This window comes from Girardinichthys multiradiatus, chromosome 12 (assembly GCF_021462225.1).
Source record: "Girardinichthys multiradiatus isolate DD_20200921_A chromosome 12, DD_fGirMul_XY1, whole genome shotgun sequence".
NCBI lineage: Eukaryota > Metazoa > Chordata > Actinopteri > Cyprinodontiformes > Goodeidae > Girardinichthys > Girardinichthys multiradiatus.
This window is the reverse complement of record NC_061805.1, coordinates 11,031,341-11,053,375: the sequence shown is the minus strand read 5'-3', so window position 1 is coordinate 11,053,375 and position 22,035 is coordinate 11,031,341. Positions and strand designations below refer to the sequence as shown.

At 39.9% G+C, this 22,035-nt stretch overlaps 1 protein-coding gene across 1 annotated transcript in view; it reads left to right on the top strand.

Moving 5' to 3' along the window:
* si:dkey-91m11.5 (PH_BCR_vertebrate and RhoGAP_Bcr domain-containing protein) overlaps positions 1–22,035 on the top strand; it is a 45,415-nt gene that overhangs the window by 2,662 nt on the left and 20,718 nt on the right. The window contains exons 2-8 of the mRNA XM_047382005.1: positions 13,377–13,558; positions 15,891–15,995; positions 17,761–17,946; positions 18,951–19,058; positions 19,255–19,315; positions 19,407–19,459; positions 19,546–19,686. Of these exons, the coding sequence (XP_047237961.1) occupies positions 13,377–13,558; positions 15,891–15,995; positions 17,761–17,946; positions 18,951–19,058; positions 19,255–19,315; positions 19,407–19,459; positions 19,546–19,686 (836 nt within the window). The remainder of the gene's footprint in view (positions 1–13,376; positions 13,559–15,890; positions 15,996–17,760; positions 17,947–18,950; positions 19,059–19,254; positions 19,316–19,406; positions 19,460–19,545; positions 19,687–22,035) is intronic.

Genomic DNA, 22,035 nt, shown 5'->3' with positions numbered 1-22,035 from the left:
TTTATTTGGCTCTAATCTGAAATTAGCAGGTCAAATACTGAAAACGCGGCATCAAAAAATGAGATCTTCCACTCTTATTATTTATAAATACATTATTCAGTAGAATGTTCTTTCATGCTCTTTGTGTTGAGTTTGTTAAAAATCAAATGTCAGTTGGGGACAAATCCTTTGATGAATAAATGGAGATAATATTGCTCTTCCTTTGTTTGCTGTTGGATTCAAATCTACCACCTCTATCAGTGAAGCTGCAACACATTTGTTACCATTTGTATATTATGGCTCTTATGGAATCAGCAGGTCTGTTCAGTGCATCTTCATTAATGGGATGCTTTAATCACTGAAATGAAGCACATCAGCACATGACACACTGATGCATAAAATGCACCTGCAATCTCTTTAATGCTGCCCTCATTTTTTGCCCCCGATATATTAAATCCATCCTAAAGTGTTTTTTTCTGGAGTTGGGAATAATATGTATTGACACAGTTTCTTAACAACTTGAGGTTTCAAATAGTTGAACTAAAGGGAGGTGTTTTATTCTAAAGTATGTGGCCCAGTAAAAAAGGAGGGCATGTCTGATTGAAATGAATTAACTTTCTTTTTTTTTTTTTAATGAGGGCTTAATTTTCTCCTTCCAGCACCCACACTTATGGAGCTCAGAGGAGATATTAACTCTTTCCTGGGAGGTTTTATCATCTTTAATCACATTGTTAGAAAAGAATGTGTTTGCATCTATTGAAATCTTACGTTCTTTACTCTTTGTAAACAGGCCTGCCCTCACTTCTTCACCCCCTTCTGTTCCTTCCCCTCAGAGTGCTGCATTATACTCAGGGGGATGCAGCGAGGCAGTGGGTGCCCCAGGCCTTCCCGGTCGCTCAGCAGGTCCGCCCTGAGAGTTTTCGTGTCAGCTCACATCGGCGTTGTTGGCCTCGACACGGAGTAATTAACTTAAAGGGGTTTGTCTAGCGTGATAAATTTGGGGCGGCCCTTTGTCAAACGGGGTGGGTTCAAAAAAGCTCAGACAAGTCAGTGGAAAAAAAAAGAAAGAGGATGGCCAGGCTCAAAGTGTCACGTGGCCTTCAATCAAACCAGCAGCCATTAGTGTTTCCTGTCGAGATGTGTGAACACAATAGAAGAATCACTCACTGAGCACCAGTATTGGCACAGTATAAATATAACAATGCTAAGTGGGATAAGGAAAGTGGTTCAGGTAACTTGCTAGTCCCAAGGATAGAACGAGAGGTGGTAGCTGGTTTTATTCCTACAAGAAAGTCTGTTAAAGCTACTAGCCAGACGTTTAGGTAAATCAATCACACTTACTGTAAATTCGGTTTTCTGTTTGTTTTGCTGTTTTGTTTTTATAGTTAGGATTTAAAAAATGCATCAGTCCAAAAACAAGCCGCCAAGCGCACATTTTTGTGGTGACGTCACATAAGTCAGATTCATCCATGTTTTTAATAACATTTTTACTTCACAGGGGTTTACTTTCCAATGTCCTGTATATGAAAACTCTGCATGGATTTCTAGGAAAATTGAGCAACAATGGATCACCTGGAAGCTGTTTTTGAAGAGGACCAGTTAAGCTAAAGAGTATCCAAATGATACAAATTTAGGAAATTTTAACTAAAAATTGATTGTCTTAATTACTTCAAACACAATAAACTGAACTGAACCTCGTTCTGGTCGAAATGCAAAGTTAACTGGGTTTTCCAGAGTTGCTGTGCAGTAAGGTTCCAACAACACTTCACCTAAAAAACACCAATGATTTGTACCAGTAAAGGTTTGAAGACAGTCTTTGTCATTGTCAAATTCAGCTTTGATGCTTTAGAATGTATGAGGAAATATATCTGTATTTCTGCAGTAATATTTACTAGTGCCAGCTGACCTCAAATTTTGTTCCTCTTGTGATGTCATCAACCAAAATACAAACAAAGCAGAGTTAGCATTTTTTTCGCCTTCTGTACACTTTTTGCAACGGTTTTGTGAAGTCCTGCAGAGGAAATCTATACGTAACTACCCAGCTGTGTTTTTATTGTTAGTGTGCGTTTTTTATTAGAAAAGGACCCTTACCACGGTTAGTGTCTTTTAAAACGAGTAATGCACATGGATGTGTTGTTGCTGACTGAAGCCACTCTGGCCAAAGTGGGTGTGATGTGTGTGGATAGGTGTGTGTTTCAGTGTGAAAGCGATCCACTGAGGACTGGATTAGGCAGATGAGCAGAACATGTTTTTTTGTCATACAAATATCCAGCCTAAAGCTTCTTGACACACAACATGTGACAAACAAGCAGATATTCTGTGACATAATCAGCATTAAGTGTAACCTAGCATGAAGCTTGGATGACTGATATGTTGAAATCATCTGGGTCCCCCCCCCAGGTATACAGGGTGTTTATCTTATTTCCATTTAAAAATAGCCGGCTGTAGACTAAAAGTGTAAATAGTCATTAAAGCTAACCTCTCAGTTGTCATGGTGACAAGGACTGTGAAATACAGTAGGCGGGCATTGAGTGGTTGTGATAGTTTTCTTTTGTCTACCATTTCTGTGGTCAGCAGTGGAATCAAAGGCTCACAGATGTTATAACAAGCAGTGGTTCATCATGTGACCAGTCAGCTGACCTTTCCTGTGGAAGATCTCTGGTTCCCCACTAAGTCCCGGTGTCTCAGAGCCTGAGGTGCAGCCTTTGTTCTGAGTTCCTGACCTAAGGGCACAGCTGTCTCATGTGGACCTTGCTCTGCGGATTACCAGCAGTCTGGGTTTACTTTCTGATTTTGCAACGACATTACGTGGCACATTGCTGGATTAGGCGTCAGACTGGAAGCTGGCTGGAAGTTAGGGTTTTGGAAAAACTGCCCCTTTGTTTGTTGCTTTATGGCCTTTTAAGCAGCATTTGGAATATTTGGTTTGGCTACATTTATCACTAAACCAAACAAGTCAAACCAATGTCAGTGCTGTAACCATGCTTCTTACTCCATATATACACTAAGTATAAATACAGTAGTTCTGTGAAGGCCTCAGAGGTTTGTTAGAGAAAATTAGAAGACAAACAACGTCATGAAGACCAATGGACATAGCAGATCGGTCAGGGAGAAAGCTGGGGAGAAGTTTAAAGCAAGGTTAGATTATAAAACAATATCCCAACCTTTGAATATCTCATATGCACTGTTGTTCATCATCTGCAGCTAGAGTGTGCGGCAAACCTGTCAGATATTTATGTGCAGCCACAGCTACAATAAATGATTTAGATCAAAGTATAGTTATGTTAGAATGGCCCAGTCAAAGTCTTGAAAAGGTATGTCTACAGATATCCAGTCTGCTTGAGCTTGAACTATTTTGCAAAGAGGACTGGGCAAAGATTTCAGTCTCTAGATGGGCAAAGCTTGTAGAGACGAACCCCTGAAGATCTGGAGCTGGAAATACATTAAGTGGTAGTTTTACAAAGTGACCGGGGGGCTGAATACAAATGATCGCCACTTGTCAGATTTTTATTTGTAAAGACAAATTATGTTTTTCTTCCCCTTTACAAATATAAGTTTGTAGTTGTAACGTGACAAAAAGGAAAAATATTCAAGGGATCGGGATATTTTTGCAATATTCATTCACCTTCATGTACTTTAAAATCACACAAATAAAAAACATAGATGACTAAATATGGGTTTTGCTATCGATATCCTGCAGAGTGAGCCGACATGGGTCCTGCTGATGTTGTGTGATGCGCATCTGGTGTGGGGGCAGTTTCTCTCTTCTTCAGCAAAATGTGTGATTTACCATTAGCGACATCTCCTCGTTGTCACAGACAAAGCTTTGCTTGTCCCAATGTCTCTTGACTTTATTCTCCTGTTAAGTCTTCTTGAAAACCGACACATCTCTACAGAGTAGATAAATGAGCATTGCCTCCTGGTTTCTGGTTATCTAGGCCAGTTGTCAACCCTGGCTGTTAAATATCGCTGCTGATTAGCTGTGGACCTTTTAAAGAGGCCAACTTTCTGATGGGTAATTTTTGCATAATTAATTATCATCACGTCGCTGACATGCCTGTGCCTCTTCAGGCATTATGCCACGACTGAGGAAGGGTCTTGACTCTCTGTGTGTTAAAGAAAAGGTCGGCTAAAAAAGGATACTAAATCTCCCATTAATTTAATAATAATCCTCGCAAAAACCAACAGATTGTCTTTTAGGATGCATTTAGCTGAGACCGCCTCAGTCAGGATATTTGGCCCATAAAGTGGTCTATCTGGGGCCGCCGCTCCATTAGTGTCTGTCTGAACGCCTCTGCTTCAGCCCAGAGGCTGGCAAAAACTGCTGCCTCTGCAGGAGTCACACTGGTGCAAGTCTGCCCTCTCAGTTAATTGCAGACTCATGGATATTTGAGGTCCCTCGTAGAAGCCCAGACAGACCTGTCGTCGTACCTGCGTATCAACAGCTGAGCTCCGGTGGTCGCGAAAGAATTCAGCCTCTCCCTTTCCTAAAGTAAACGTAGGCGTACAAGAGGAAGTCCTGGCGGCTCTTGGTGCGGTGATGTATTTATGAGTGAAAGTAAGACACCTGTTCTCCAGCTCAAAGGCTGGCAGTTCATCAGTACACCAGGCCAGACCACCCCAGCTGCTCTAACAGTAGAAGGCATGATTAGTCTTTGTTTCCTTGCCAATCAGAAAGCAGAACAGACACACTTGAATGCAAGCAACGCTCAACTGTTAATTCTAAACATTCCTGTTAATCCCACTGTTCACTTACATAACAGCATACATCTCTCCATGTGCGATCTTGATAGAAAGCAATGTTTGGCATATTTTTGTGGATGAAGACCTCCCTCTACCTCGGTGATCCTCCCTCGTGGTCAGCCTCAGCCCTCTGGACCTGCAGGCTCAGCTCCCCTCCCTGGTCCCACTCAAAGGGCCCTCTGTCCTGCAGGCTGGCAGGCCAAGTGTTTATGGAATGTCTCAGCTGCTTGTGGGGTGTGGAGGGAAGTGGTTAATGAAATGTTAAGTGTTGCATGTGTTCACCTCCCTTACAGGAGCCTGACCTGTGGACCTTGTTTTTATGTGATACAGAGAGTTTTTCATTTTGGCCAGTCTTTTACCTCAAAGTGATGTAAATGGCAGCACATATAAATGAAGATATGTTTTCAGACCTACTCTGCTAGATATGATCACTTTTCAAAATTTTCTCTACATTGGCTGTCAAGTATTTATTCATCTTAAACAAGTTTTACATTTTATCACAAGCACAATGTGAAGTCCTCCATTGTGATTCATTGTGACGGACCAGTGAGAAGTGAAAAATAAATGATGCATGGGTGTCCCAGTTTCTTCGTACTCGTAGTCTTCCGCTTATCCGGGACCGGGACGCGGGGGCAGCAGACTCAGCAGAGACACCCAGATGTCCCTCTCTCCAGACACCTCATCCAGCTCCTCGAAACTTGGGATATTTTTTTCCTCTCCCTAACCTGTCTGCAGTGCTCCTTCCTAACAAATCTCTAAAGGTCTTACTGGAATGTGTTTATATTAGACTATATTTACTATTTAAAGCCATTGGTTGACAAGGGTTTTGTTCAGGAAAAACAGAGAAAAAGGAGATGAATACAAATATCCTACTTTGAGTTCGTCCCATAGAAGCCCAATACATTGAATACACACATTAAAGTTTGCAGTTGCAATGCGAACAAATGTAGAAAACTTGAAGGGGTATGAATACTTTTGCAAAGCACTTTACAGCCATAGAAGATAAATGAATATCAATCTCAACAGCTGATGTCTTGACTTAACAAAACCCATGTAAAAACTAGAAGACATTGCACTGATTTTTGGGACTGTGTTCTTAAATAAAGTAAATCGGAGATGGTTTGGTTGAGCCAGTACAGGCCCAGTTCGTTGGTGGATCAAACATTGTGTTAAATGTGAAGATTCTCTGTTTCCAGTCACATTAAAACACATCAGGTCACATTCGTTCACTAATATTTAATCCCGTTTACATATGTACATAAATATTTCAGTGAACCAAGAGGCCACTGATTTGTTTTTCTCTTCTTGTCTCTACTCGCCTGTCAGAAGAGTTTTTGTCATCTGTCGATTTAATACCAGCAAAATGGTTGAAGTTCTTCACAGCTTCTAGTGCAAATTCTAAATTCAAAAAGCAAGTTTAGGAACGATTGATTCCTCTTAATGACAATGAGCAAACCTTTTGTGCATTTAACACAAGAGTCTGTTTATTTTACCAGATTGCAGCAGTTATCAGACGTCATTATCTGTAATGTGGCACATTATGAGGTGAAGTCTGATCACCTGAGCTATTTCAATGTACATTGATTAATAGGTGCACGGGAGCTGGGCGGCTCATTTCTGACCCTTGCCCGCTATATGGCTGGCACTAATTTTAGGTTTTCTTACAACCAATCGGAACCATGTGCTGGTGGACCTCAGCAGATCTCCTAACTCAGCAGACGCTTTACAAAAGCGATAAGGTGTGACGCTTGCTTGCATTTGTTACACTCTGCCCCAAAACCCACAACTTGTGTCTGAATATGGCATGACAGATGGCCTGGTTACAGGATGAGGCAAAATTAGCTTTTACATATAAAAATAATTTAGTACATGCAGAGTGTCCTGCACAGAACAACTTCAAGTCTTCAGAGTTCACAGTCAAGATGATTGTTTGCGGCACCCTCCCTGCTGTTCCTGTCTCCCCAGTGACGGCACAGTCCAGATCAGAATCCATTTTCTGGACCCATACAGTACTGACAAGCTTTTATTTTAAACCTCTCACACTGGCATCAGGCCTTCCTTCACTGGACGTTTATTCCTTTCTGTGAGCATTAAATGCTTAAATTTCAAATTCAGGCCTATTCTGAGCTGCATTAATCAATCATTGTTTATTTGGGGGAACTTGTGATCAAATATCTGTCCATCACCTGGCTGTCCTCTGCGTGGATGATCAGTATGGTCACAGCAGGGAGCAATAAGTCGGCGTTGATTGTCCCTGTGCACTCACGAGTCTGGACTGTGTTCTGTTTTCTTATTGGTGAACGGGGGGAATATGGATGCTGCTATTCTGGTTCCAGCTGGGCTCGATCCATCGACCTTTTTGCTCTGTTGATTTTTACTTTTGGGAACTGGTGTCTGAATTTGATGCTATTAGTCTAAGAAAATTGATATTTTTCCCCTGTGGTCCCCTATGGCTATGGTGAATCAAGGTTCAGTAATCAGATATTAGACTGCAACTTTTGACCTTGTTCTCCTCCAGCATGAATCAGCAGAAGCAAAGACTGCTGTGATCTGGAACAGCCTTCATGTGTTTGCTGCTACATAAGGACATTAATCTCATCGCTGTCAGTTTTAACAGAAGTTAAAATGGAAAATGTGAGTCTCCTAAAGGCTGTCTCATAGCAAAACTGAGGTACTTCGTTATTTCAGTGAAAGAGAAGCTGACTTTGTCTCTTCTGCACATCTGTCACTCCCTCTCTATCTGTTTTATTTTAGTTCATCTGTATGGATTAGGATCAGGGCTTTGAATGTGGCTTTGCTTTGTCATGGGTGAATGTCCAGCAGGCTTGTTGTAACTGTCCTGAGAGTGTGTCCTGTTCACATGTTGCAGGAAGGAAAACTACTTCATGATGACTAATTGTTCACTAGAAACAGGCTTGAGATTTAGGAGCCACTTTGTTTGGCAGAGGGTTTGTATATTCTGTGGGTCTATTTTTAAAAATGTTCTGGGTGTCAGTACAAAAAACAGAAGGGAAAAAAATCCTTTTAAAGCTAAATGTCACATGTGTATCTTTGTATTATATGTGGTTAAACCTGACTCACTGGAATAGGTTTAAATGAAATTCTTGAAAAACAGATTTAAAGAGTTCAGTGACGGCCCAAAGTGAAATCAGCTCCTCTCTGATCCCCACTCTACAGAGCTCAAACCCACAGCTGTTTAGTCTTATGTAACGTCATTAGAATGTATTTATTACGTTTCGATTGCAGAGCTTGAAAGGATTTTAAGCTGCACACAGTTTTTTGGGCAGGCAGGCATGTCATCATGATCAGTGCCATCTTTACCACCCTACAGCTTTATGCCTAATACTGTGAGTCACGCAAAATAAGGGCTGTCTAGTTACAGTGGAGTGGATATCAATTATGGGTTTCTATCAGTCGACCATAGTTTGAGGGAGCAGTTCAACTCGTCTCTCTGTATGTACGTTTCGACTGATTTACGGGAAATCCATTAAAGGCAGATGTGCCTGTTACATAAAACAGAAAAAAATATTTTAGGTCGAAGTAACACAAATCTACTACGCGGAAACTATTTGTATTATTTTTTATCTTTTTTTAAATCGGAAGAGTAAAATAAATGTACAGGGTGTCTATATTCTATCAATAAAACACTCTGTTATAATTATGCCTTGGAGTTTTATAGAGTCAAGAGACTTTAGAAGCCCTGGTTGGCTGCAGGCTTGTATGAAATATGGCCGTCAGTCAACCAGCAAAGCCTTCTGACTAATATTATGTTGGTCACCTCCATGTCACCCATCATTTCATCAATACGGACATGATGGTGTTAAACATTGACCTGCTAGGAGAAATCGTTACAGTATTGGACTGTGGATTTAGCTGTCTGTCCACAATTAAGATTTAAGATTAATTTAGTCCAAGACTTCTGGGTCCTGCTTAAACAATTTACTTTCGAACTTGGTATCCCCACAACCCTGCATAGATCATTAAGGTAATGCATTTTTACTGTAATTGTATTAAAGAGTGAAGGAAAGTTCCTATTACCATTATCAGGATTTCTTAGATTTAAAAACACGGAATTTGTCTCAGCACAGTTTGGAACTAGTGTAAAAACTGAATATTAGCTGTAGATTCAAAACAACTCCATAAATAAAAACCTGTGCCAAAAAAACAAACTGTGTTGAGACAATAAAGACTATGTTAATAAGCAATAATAAGATTGTTCCAAGTACAGAACCTTGGGGAACACCCTTTCAAATTGGCAGTAAAGAGGACTGACGATTGTTTTGGGGTAGATTGCTTTAAAATCATATGCAACTACTGCTGCCTGAGGCACAACGGGGAAAACGTTGTAAAAATAGTGTGTTAAAGTGCCTCAGAAGCTATTTATTAGACTATTAAACTATGCATCTCTGCCCTTCAAAGTGTAGGGGCTCTGTAAACATGGGATGTAAATACAACGGCTGTGACTTTAGGGGGCTGTGTTAGGAGTATGAGTAAGGTCTGTTTGCGCAGAGACGACCTTGTGTGGAAAGCCTGTTTCCTATCGGGATCAAATGAATTGCAAAATTTTCCGGGCAGACCTGCCTGGACACTTCCTCAGTTGGCGTCCTTGTGATCGCTACAACAAATCCACTCACTGAGGGTCTATTGTAATGTCAGTTTTCTCACACTGACCACATCCAGCAACTTGTTTCCATATAGGACAGAAACGTCTCAGTGTAAAGGTTCAAGAGCACATTTTTTTAATACCTTGCCTGATGTAGCTGTGATAAGTTCTGGCTCTTAAAACAGTTTGTTTTGGTGGCGCTGAGCCGGTTTCCTCAGGGAGGATGTGTTGCTCATCCTTTTCTAGGCCTGCTGTATTAGATGTCTTGAGCACAGTGTACCCTTTCTGTAGAACTTCCTCAGTTTGCTGAAGCTGCTTGCACTGCCCTAGTCTCCTTTTTAATCCTTGCCTCCTGGGTTTGAGTGTTTGTTGGATGTCAAGTCCTCTAGTCTCTCCGGAGTGACATGGCTCCGTTTTCCCCCAGTTTCCGGAATCCTTTATTTTCCTGTTTTCATGCTGCGGTAAACCAGTTTTATGCTGTCCTCTTAAAATACTTCGCAAGAGATCTTTGACATCCTCTTTCTTCTGACTACTTTTTTGGACTACTTTTTTAGATGTTTGTTATATTCTATCAGTGAGCTGCCAAATACTTGAGAACAGTAAAGATCATAATGATTATATGTGTTGGTGAGTTAGTGTGGCTGACAGTAATTACAGTATGCAGACTGCTAATCTTAAAAAGACTGAATGATAAGTGTCATATATATATTCCTGACGTGTTTTTCCAGCACAAGCTGGCTGCGGGCATTTCTGTTGCGACATGACCCACGCTGAGCTCTACTTTTGTGCCTTTTTTACAGGATTCTGATAACGATCTGTTGCTCTGTGAGTTTTAAGACTTCCTTGAATACGTGAGTTAGAAGTGAATCTCACCCCAAGCTACATGGTCCCGTTCCCTTACAACGTAAAGCATGTAGGTGAAGGAAGACATTGTATAATGAGCAGGGCACATGTGTTTGTCCTGCCTTTTCACTTGTTTGTCCACTTTCCTGACTTCACCTCGGTGACTGGGACTGTATGCTGGACTTATGTAGGTCACAGGTTTATTGAGGTAAACATTGAAACAGACGAGCTGCTTAAAATTTATTGTCTGCTGTTAACATCATAATAACCACTGTAATACATACAAGGGTTTTCTTTGAAAATTTGTGTTTCTAACTAGTTTTATACTGTATACAAACCCAACACACACAATGAACAATACAGGTCCTTCTCAAAATATTAGCATATTGTGATAAAGTTCATTATTTTCCATAATGTCATGATGAAAATTTTACATTCATATATTTTAGATTCATTGCACACTAACTGAAATATTTCAGGTCTTTTATTGTCTTAATACAGATGATTTTGGCATACAGCTCATGAAAACCCAAAATTCCTATCTCACAAAATTAGCATATCATTAAAAGGGTCTCTAAACGAGCTATGAACCTAATCATCTGAATCAACGAGTTAACTCTAAACACGTGCAAAAGATTCCTGAGGCCTTTAAAACTCCCAGCCTGGTTCATCACTCAAAACCCCAATCATGGGTAAGACTGCCGACCTGACTGCTGTCCAGAAGGCCACTATTGACACCCTCAAGCAAGAGGGTAAGACACAGAAAGACATTTCTGAACGAATAGGCTGTTCCCAGAGTGCTGTATCAAAGCACCTCAGTGGGAAGTCTGTGGGAAGGAAAAGGTGTGGCAGAAAACGCTGCACAACGAGAAGAGGTGACCGGACCCTGAGGAAGATTGTGGAGAAGGGCCGATTCCAGACCTTGGGGGACCTGCGGAAGCAGTGGACTGAGTCTGGAGTAGAAACATCCAGAGCCACCGTGCACAGGCGTGTGCAGGCAATGGGCTACAGGTGCCGCATTCCCCAGGTCAAGCCACTTTTGAACCAGAAACAGTGGCAGAAGCGCCTGACCTGGGCTACAGAGAAGCAGCAATGGACTGTTGCTCAGTGGTCCAAAGTACTTTTTTCGGATGAAAGCAAATTCTGCATGTCATTCGGAAATCAAGGTGCCAGAGTCTGGAGGAAAACTGGGGAGAAGGAAATGCCAAAATGCCAGAAGTCCAGTGTCAAGTACCCACACTCAGTGATGGTCTGGGGTGCCGTGTCAGCTGCTGGTGTTGGTTCACTGTGTTTTATCAAGGGCAGGGTCAATGCAGCTAGCTATCAGGAGATTTTGGAGCACTTCATGCTTCATTTTTCAGCACGACCTGGCACCTGCTCACAGTGCCAAAACCACTGGTAAATGGTTTACTGACCATGGTATCACTGTGCTCAATTGGCCTGCCAACTCTCCTGACCTGAACCCCATAGAGAATCTGTGGGATATTGTGAAGAGAACATTGAGAGACTCAAGACCCAACACTCTGGATGAGCTAAAGGCCGCTATCGAAGCATCCTGGGCCTCCATAAGACCTCAGCAGTGCCACAGGCTGATTGCCTCCATGCCACGCCGCATTGAAGCAGTCATTTCTGCAAAAGGATTCCCGACCAAGTATTGAGTGCATAACTGTACATGATTATTTGAAGGTTGATGTTTTTTGTATTAAAAACACTTTTCTTTTATTGGTCGGATGAAATATGCTAATTTTGTGAGATAGGAATTTTGGGTTTTCATGAGCTGTATGCCAAAATCATCCGTATTAAGACAATAAAAGACCTGAAATATTTCAGTTAGTGTGCAATGAATCTAAAATATATGAATGTTAAATTTTCATCATGACATTATGGAAAATAATGAACTTTATCACAATATGCTAATATTTTGAGAAGGACCTGTATGTCATAGTTAACTACCCGATTCTTTCATGTGAAGTTTAAGCAATAAATGACAGAACAAAATTAATTGATATTGCCATTGTTATACTCAGGCTGTTTGAGGGACTCTCTGTTTTGTAAATGCTAATAGCTGTGACAGATGGATGTGAATGTAATGCAACTAATATCATAGGAAATTGAAACGATGTTATTGCCATTTCATGGTTTTGTAAAATCCTGCAGACCTAACTTATCTCCCTTAACTTATTGGACAGTGAATGCAGGCACTAATGACAGAAGCAGCCATAAATCCCATGGTAACTCTGTAGGAGCTGTAGAGCCCCACAGCTCAGGTAGGAGCATCGTTTGACAGAGCAGCTATAGGTTCTACACTCCACAAATCTGGCCTTTGTTTAATAGTGACAAGATGAAAGTTTTTTTGACCTACGTGAAATTTGCAGCCCCATAAAAACATGGTGGTGGCCGCATCATGCTCTGTGGATGCTTTTCCTCAGCAGGGACAGAGAAGGCGGTCAGAGGTGAAGCGAAGATGGCAGGAGATAAATAAAGGACACACCTGGAAGTAAACCTATAGAGGCTGAAAAAGACTTGTTGCTAGGGTGGAGGTTCACAACCCTAAACATAAAGCTCGAGCTACAATGGGATGATGGCCCAGTATAACCCCAGACCTAAGCCTAATAGAGAATCTGTGGAAACCCATAAAAACTGCTGCTCAGACACTCCATCTCAATTGTACAATGTATTGGCTTAAAGGAGTTTGACATGCCATACATTTTGGAATTATAGTTGCTTTATGTTTTTACACTTAGAAAAATTAATTCAGCTGGCTTTAAAAAAATAATCAGTTCAGTTAATACTGAATAATAGCTCTACTGCAGATGTTCTTACCAGTGACAGCCAAATAAAACTAGTGGCCTTTATTTTTCTCATTTTGTTCGACAGTATGCTGACAGGAAAGGGGAGGAGAGAGGAAAGACATGCAGCAAAGGTCGCCCGGGTCACCGCCATGCCCTCTTAGACACACATTTTATCAGCTTTTATATCTTAACTGTAATTTTACACCAAAGACCTTTTCAGAAGTGACCACTGCACAAACTGACCAACACACTAGCACAGATGTTATCCTGCAATGACATCGGGTTAGGATTCCAGCTGGAAATGGTGCTTCAACTTGGTGCCTTGCCCATAATGTGTCTCTGTGTTAACTACATGACCTAGTAGTATACCAGCACACCATGTGACTATTGTCCTTTGTTTGCCTGTTTTCTCCTAGACGCTCCCTACATCGAAAACCCTCCGTCATATGGCTATGACCTGGAGCATTCCGAGGAGCACCAGCCTCGCCACGAGCCTCCATCTTTCAGCGGGTCTCCTTCCTCCTCGCCACGGCTCCGCTCCAAGAACCGGAACAGCCGAGACACGCAGTCCTCCGGTTCTCTGGAGTCCACCCAGTCGGTAAAGTTACTGCAGCAGACAACCCTGACACGTTATCTGTCAGCTGCTTCTGCTGCTGCTTTTGGCTCTTTGTCACTGCATTGTCCTTCAGTGTCCTCTGTCCACGCTCCGTTCCACAACATTCAGTGTCTGTGTTTTCCTCCTTCCAAGCTAAGAAGTTGTTGCTTTGTTTTTTTCTGCTATCTGTGGTAATTAACAAGAACAAGCAACATTTGTTTTCTCATTTTGGGTAGATGGATTTTTTTCATTATCAGCATAATTTCTTTCGTGTTATTCAGCTATGTATAACTACTTCAACCCTTTATTCTTTTTGTCTGCTTAAAATGAGGCTACAACATAATCTTTCACATGCTTGAAAGCATGAAAAATGCATCTAACAGAATTGCCACTGGTATTTTGTTCCAGTGAACTTTACATCACTTGTTAATTATTTTGGGATTTGAAAACACAAATCAGCTGTTTTCGTATGATGTGTGTTGTTGTCTGTTTGACTGTTTTCCACAACTTTTATACTAACCATCGAGGTTCTCAGATTAAATATGTGGAGAAAAAAAAGCTGATTTAGACCCTCAAAAAAACATTAAAGCTGTTTTTAATGGCTTGATGCAGTAAAATAAATCAACCTATTGAATGAACAGCATAATCTACAGACACTTCGGTCAGATTGGATCGAGAGCGGCTGATTATTTATTTTCAATTCTTGCCCTTCTCAGTTGGTCTGGACTTTGACTGGGCCATTTGAACACATGATTAAGCTTTAAACTAAACCATTCCATTGTAGCTCTGGCTGTATGTTTAGTGCCTTTCTCCTGCTGGGAGTTGAACCTCTGCCCTAGCCTCAGATCTTTTCCAGGTTTTTTTCCAGGTTTGCCATGTATTTAGGTCCATGTATCTTCCCATTAACTCAGACCATCTTCCTTATCCCTGTTCAAGAAAAGCCCCCCCTCAGCATGATGGTAGCACCACCATATTTCACATTGGGGATAATGACTTAGCTTACCTCCACTTAGTGTTTTTCATGCACACCAGAAACTTAGATCTGACTTGCTGGACAGTTGCACTTATAGTAAGGCATTTTGCTACACTTGATTTATTTAAGAATATTAGATTAAATGGGACTGAACACATTTGTATGCCAAACTGTCCTGATTTTTATTTGTGCAAAGTTTTTAAAACAATTAAAATGTTGCTTTAACTTCAAAGTTAAGCACTACTTTGTGTTGGTGTTTCACAATAAATCCCAGTAAAACTTGTTAAAGTTCTGGTTGTAATTTAAGAAAACATGAAAAGGTTCAAGGGACATCAAGACTGCACCTCAGTTAATCCAAACTATACATTTAAAATGTGTTTAAGTTACTAATATTACTTAAATATTGTCTTTGAATTAGTATATTGAGTTCTATTTACATTCACTCAAAAGAAAATTTAAATCTAGCTGGAAGAGCTGATTCTTTGGGATTCTTAGGTTAATTTGACTCAATCCAAGTACATTCGCTTATAATAGATTTACTTGCTGGATCATAAAAGTTTCAGTATAACAAATTAAAATGTAAAATTACTTGATGTTTCTATTGTAATATTCTCTGTTTCCATAGTTGTGTTGCTATGCTGTTGGTCAGAATCTAAATAAAAATGCCAATAACACCCACCGATGCACCCACATGCCACCAATTAAATAGAGAGCAGCATATAGCTCCCAGATGGGGAAGGCTTTTCATTGTGAGGCAGGGCGTCAGTGAAAAGAGCGCACACAGTCAACAAGCATACTGTGGCTAAACACGTGTTCAAAAGACTAAACGTCCCTCCCCCTTTCTGCTCCGTCCTCCTTCTATCTGTGGTATTCTTATCCTCTGATGGCAATTTTCAAAGCCTAAATCGTGGTGGAGGTTGGGGTGCATGGGTTCAAGCAACATTCTGCTCCTTTTTCATCCAGCACAAACAATAGCAGAACTTGATGCTGCTCAGTTCACTCCTCTGCCAAGTTTTTTTTACTGACAGTTATTCTGACTCAAAAGACTGATGTCTTTGACCTGTTTAACTCCTTGGTGAGGGGAAAAAAATCCAAACATTTGTCTTTTGTAAGAGGCAAGGAGTGTCTGGTGCAGGCCTCTTGGAATGTAAAACTCCTACAAAGCGTGATAACGTTTCAGGTTTACAAATTTCAGGTTTCAGGTTTACAAATCTGTGTCCTTAAAAAGTCTTAAACGTCTTCTATTTATTAAATTTTAACCACATTTATGTTTTGCATGTCAAGTTGTTGTCAGTAAGAAATACAATCTCTTCAAATCTGTGAGCGTTTCTTTTTCTTTGCCCCATACCATGTTTGTATCAGGTGGAGCTGGAACAGGAAAAGGGGCAGGAAATGAGGAAGTGGGTCCTGTCTGGGATCCTGGCCAGTGAGGAAACCTACCTCAGCCACCTGGAGGCCGTGCTGATAGTATGTAAAAGCTCTTTATGCTATATATAGCTTCTATGTTTAACATATACATTCAAATAATTGTCTGGTTGACCGGAATCGGCTAATTTACTAAGAGATGGCGGTAATTAGACACATGCAATTTTAATCTAATTTATCTAATACACATGTTAGAATCGCTAATTATTTTATGCATCCTTGGTGTGATTGGTTGGTCAGTTTTCTATAGTCAGGACTACTAGTTATACTGTGTAAGGTACAAGACATATTCTGTCTGTAAAAAAGATTTTTGCTCCCTTTTAAATTTCTTTTGTTTTTGGTCTTTTGTTGCGCTTAATTGTTTTAGATGATCAAATGAATTTCAATATCAGCATTTTTGATTAATTCTGTTATTTAATAAACGAAAAAGTGTTTCAATAACTTTTTGAACTGTTGAATCGTGAACATTGACCTCATCTGAGGCAGGTGAGGCCTACAGTGCTTTATATTGTTCTGTTTTTTGTGACCTGATGCTCCCCTGGAGTAATTTTAATAGACCTGTTCCATATTTTCACTAGTTGCAGATAATAGATCTCACTGTGGTTTAGTGGACTCCTAAAGTCTTAGAAATTACTTTGTAGCTGTTTGGAAGCTGATATGTGATTGACTTTTGTTTCTCAACTGTTCTTGAATTTGTTTAGCTCAGGGCATGATGTGTTGGTTTTTGAGATATTTTAGCCTACTTCATGTTGTCAGACAGGTTCTATGCAACTGATTTCTTGTTTCTACAGGTTTGACAGTAAACAGACCGAGGTGTGGCTAGGAAAAATGTGGTTAATCACAGTTTAACAGATTTAACAAGTGGTGGAGGGTATGATATTTTTTTCACATGGTAAAATCATCACTTGAAAACTGAATTTTGTTTTCTCAGGTTGTCTCTGTATGAAAAATATTTTTCAATGACTTAAAACATCCAAGTGGGACAAAAAAGTAAAACCTGAAGACATTTTTGAGAACACAAATCCATTTTCACAGCACTATACCTTTTTAAGGTGTTTTTTCACAAGTTAAAAAAAATAAAACACCCTAAAGGAATGATGCAGGTTAGATCTTATTTTGGGAGCATCTCTGTGTGAGATCTTCCCGACATGGATCTGGAGGCAGAGATCTCTGTCCGAGGAAGACCTTTGGTCTCATTGATGAAGAACACATATTGCTCACAGTGTTGTTTAACAGCAGCATTGATTAGATGTTTAATATGATCTGGTGCCAAAGGAGTTCCCAAAAAAATGCATTTCAAGTTTGGAAGAAAACAGACCATAATAGTTACAAATCACAAGAACAATTATTTAATTAAATAGAAAAATTGAGATATAAAAACAGATGTATGAAAAGCTAATTATGTGAAAATTGTTGGTAGCTATATATTTAGTCCCTATTTAATTGTTTGAATGGCTGCCAGTGAGGATGTTTCAGGAAATCAGCATATTGGCAAAAGACAACGCATTTTGTACTGGTGTTTAAATAAATAAAATAAACTTAACAGGCATTGTATAGTACGTATGTGTATGCTTCAGAAAATCCAGATACATCTGTGCACATGACATGCCTGAAAACCAATAATAAATAAATAATAAACATTTGCTGGATGCAAATAAACGAAAACACTAATCAGATAAAGTCCTTTTAAAAAACTGATTAACTGGGTATTTTGATAGAGTGCAGTGCTTAAGAATTTCTAAATACACATTTAAGGTAGACTTTTTGACACTGTCTGACAAACTGCCTGTGTTTCTTTTTCTTGTAGCCTATGAAGCCTCTGAAGGCCGCAGCCACAACCTCCCAGCCGATGTTGACCATCCAGGAGATAGAGACAATCTTTTTCAAAGTGCCCGAGCTCCATGAGATCCACAAGGACTTTTACGACGCTCTGCTGCCCCGAGTCAAAGACTGGAGCCACCAGCAGTGTGTGGGCGACCTCTTCCAAAAGCTGGTACACAGGTTTTGACTTCCCTTTCGGTGGGATTGGTTCATATGTGAATCTAAAATTGTGGCGCTCTCCCATAAATCTTGGCGGTACCGCGTTTGTGTTAGCCACGTGAAATGATTCCTTGTAAAAATGAGATGTAACACCTTTTGTTTTTATATGGGTGATTGCATTCAAGAGAAAAGTCAACATGTCTTGACAAATGCTTAGACACGCAAAACTCGTTTTTCCACTCACTTTGGTCCAACTTGAAGCTGAGGCTAATACTAAAAAACATAAATAAGGAAGTCTGAACCCAGGAAAAAAAAATTAAGTATAAGATTGGCTGGTATGGGTAAAATGATGTGATTATCATCATTATGTGATTTACATTTGAACAACTTTTACCTCCAACAACTGCAAAAATACCAAAAGCAGAGTGGTTGTTGTTTCACCTGATTTAAATCTTTCTGTGGGTAAGAATACCCAGCATCAGATAACAAGAAGCACCACATAGCTTGTGGGTTTTTTCATCAAAGACACCACCATTTAGCATGTGAGTAACTTTCAAAAACTAATTACAGCCCTGCTTAAATGTCATTCCTTGATTGTTAATGATTGTTTAAAGAGCAAAGACTTACAGAGTGAAAAGGTGATCGTTTCTGGCTCTAATTTTAATGCTCGGTGGCTCTTGGTGGAGCTTACATCTGAGTAGACTGCCTGAAGGCATCTCCTGGCCAGATAAAAGAGTCGCTTCACCACATTAAAAGCAGTAAAGGAGCATGGAAGGCTCTGTAGGAGGTTGATGCATAAAGGGTTACCTCAGTGTTCGCTGCTGAAGGCAAAAGATTAAAGAAACATACGTAAAGAGGTTTATATATAGAAGCGAACTCTGAATAACACTCAGCTGTGTCAGTTAGGTGACTTGAGGCCCGAGCATGTCGTGCTGCGACGTTGCAATAGCAGTCACCAATAAAATCTATCTTCTGCTAAGGAGTGAGTCTAATCTGTGCTGTCTCTGTTCACTGCAGGCCAGCCAGCTCGGAGTGTACCGGGCCTTTGTGGATAACTATAAGGTTGCTGTGGAGACGGCTGACAAGTGCTGCCAGGCAAACGCTCAGTTTGCAGAGATATCTGAGGTATGTAGTCATGCTACGCACGGCGGGACCTCAGCATGTAGGGGATTGATGTTGGACTGCCGCCTGAGACAAGTGATGACAGGGCAGTTTTCTGCACAGCTTAAAGAGTTGCACAGCTGCAGTCAGTGGAGCTTACTGTGAATTAATGAGGGTGTTTTGTTTTTGCTTTCTTTGTTTTTCCTGTTATCTCTGTCAGAATCTCAAAGTGAAAAGCACAAAGGAATGCAAAGACCAGTCAGCTAAAAATTCTCTGGAAAGTGAGTATTGATTCTGACTAAAAAGCATTTCTTACTGGTATTGGAATACATTTTTTACCACCCTTGTGAGCTGACTCTTCCTCCTCCACAGCTCTCCTCTACAAGCCTGTGGACCGGGTGACACGCAGCACTCTTGTTCTCCATGTAAGTCCGTTATTGGGAGCCACAACTGGCCTGCATGGTGGGCCACCCTTAAAGCTGAATTTGTGATTTTCTTTTTTCTCTTTCAGGACCTGCTGAAGCACACACCCTCCAGCCATCCGGACTATCCATTGTTACAGGATGCCTTGCGCATCTCCCAGAACTTTTTGTCCAGCATTAATGAAGAGATCACCCCACGCAGACAGTCCATGACTGTTAAAAAGGGAGAGGTGAGTATGGAAACCTGTTGACTTTACTGCCTTAGGATTGGATTATGGACTTTATGACCTAATGTCGATAAATGAATGTACAGAGCCTAACTTAATACTAATGCAAATATGGGATTGGCTTTCTCTGAGTAATGCAAGTTGTTGCTCTCCTAAATGTAAGACGCACATTTCAGTAACACTGTATACAGAATAAGTCTGTTAAATCCACCAGATTTTAAATAGTCATAAGGGAAAACTCAGCCAGACAAAAGAATTACTTTTTGGCCATAAACAAATCTATCACTTTAAAAGTTGTGTTTGCACAGACAATGGGACCTGATTGCCACCTCCATGCAATGTGTTGCTCCTGCTAGTTTTACATGGTTTATATTCATACAGAACACCTCGTTCAAATATAGAAGCAGAATAATCTACAAAAAGGGTTAGAACTGAAGAATCTATAAATAAATAAAAAAATTTAATTGGAAAAATAAAATTGGGAAGTTAAATTTAACAAAAAAGATGTTAACAACCCAAATAAAAGTTTTATACAGATTGTCAAGATGTCTAGTAAGACGGTTCAATAAGACATCTAAAAATACAAAGAATTCAAATTTTCCCCTCGGGGATCAATAAAGTATCTTTGAATTGAATTGAATTGAACCTATGGATTAGATTACCTAAAGCATTAAAACATGCTTGGAGAAAAAATAATAACTTGTACAAAGAATTCATAAAATCTGACATAAACAAGCAAATATCAAATGTATAAAAATAACTTAACTACAACATTGTGTAAATACTACTATTATAATAAATAGATAAGATAATAATAAAATAACATTAGATGTATCTGGAATACATTAAATAGTATTATTAAACCTAACAGCAGTCAAGTACATTACCCACATTATTTTATTAATCAACAATAAAAACAAAACCTGCATATAACATGGCTGAGTTGTTAACAGTTTTAATGATTTTCTTTGTCAATGCTGGACCGGATCTGGACAACAAAACCTCAAACAAAGGGTTGCCAGCAGAAAAGGTCAAAGGACTCATAAAAAAAGTAAAAACTTGTTCCTTGCAACATAAAAATGTTTTAGAAGGATAAGAGGTGTTAAGGTAGAAGTTATTAGGAAACTAGAACTAAGTTGTTTCAGAGTCAAGACGGCAGTCGGCCAGAAGCCACTGTTTCAAGAAAAGGTTGTTACTGAGATGGAAAAAAGAATAAAGTTTTCAGTATCTGGACAGACTGTTCATTGTCTAGGGTCTGTGTTTGCTATGAGCCCAAAGCAGAAAGACATTAACACGGTTCAGTTGTTTTTTTTATTGCAAATCATCTCCCTAGCACAACATTTACCAATATTGTCGCATATTGCATGTTTTCCTAATATCATGAAGTCCTTGTTTACATACACGTTTTATAAAATCACATATAATCCTTTTTTACTGTCTGTCATTATATCAGAGTAAATAACCGGTTAGGTTCAACCAAGCTAACTCCACGTAGAAACACGGTACTTGTTCAGCTGAAAAATCAGCATCAACCATCTCTTAGGAAACTGCAGACCGATAATATCCGCTAACATAGCAGCATATCCCACTTAGTGTTGCACAATATATCTAATTACAATTGTCATAGCATTATAAATTTTTATAATATCACAACTTTTACTTGGTGCAGTATTTGTTTTGAATATCATCTTGGAAATGCCATGCATTCATGCTCTGCATGCTAGTAATAAATTTGGCCAGTTGAACGCTCTAACTGCATTTGATGCACACCATATATATATGTTTTAGTGGTTGAGATGCTAAAGCTCAAAGAAGCTGTTGGAGAAACTGCAGCGAAGGAAAAGGAAGAAAATTCAGAGTCAGTAAAATGTGGATTATTCATAATCCATATCATCACCTCGATGTTGAACAAAATTATCGCAATTACATGTTTTCCCAACAACTAGCAGCCCTAATCCCACTGGTATTAATATTTTCAGTTTGACCTGTTTTCAACTGCCAAATCCAGCTAAGGATGGTCTACGTCTGACTAGCTGTTAGCTTTCATCACTAAAAATGTATTTAGATTTTCCGGAAGCTTAGAATGATAGGCGATCTTTCTACTACTGGTGAGGGAATTATTTCCCATAGTCACCTCACACAACTTAACTTCAAACATTCAGAACTAACCCTGTAGCTGGCCATGTCTTGAGATATTGCTTCAATTTTTCCACACAAGTGTTCCGTCCTCAAGATGATATCAAGTTTATGAAGTGCTCCAGTCCCTCCTGCAGCAAAACACCCATGCATGATGCCACCACCCTGTACTTCATAGTTGGGATGGTGTTCCCAGGTTTGCAAGAGTTCCTGTTC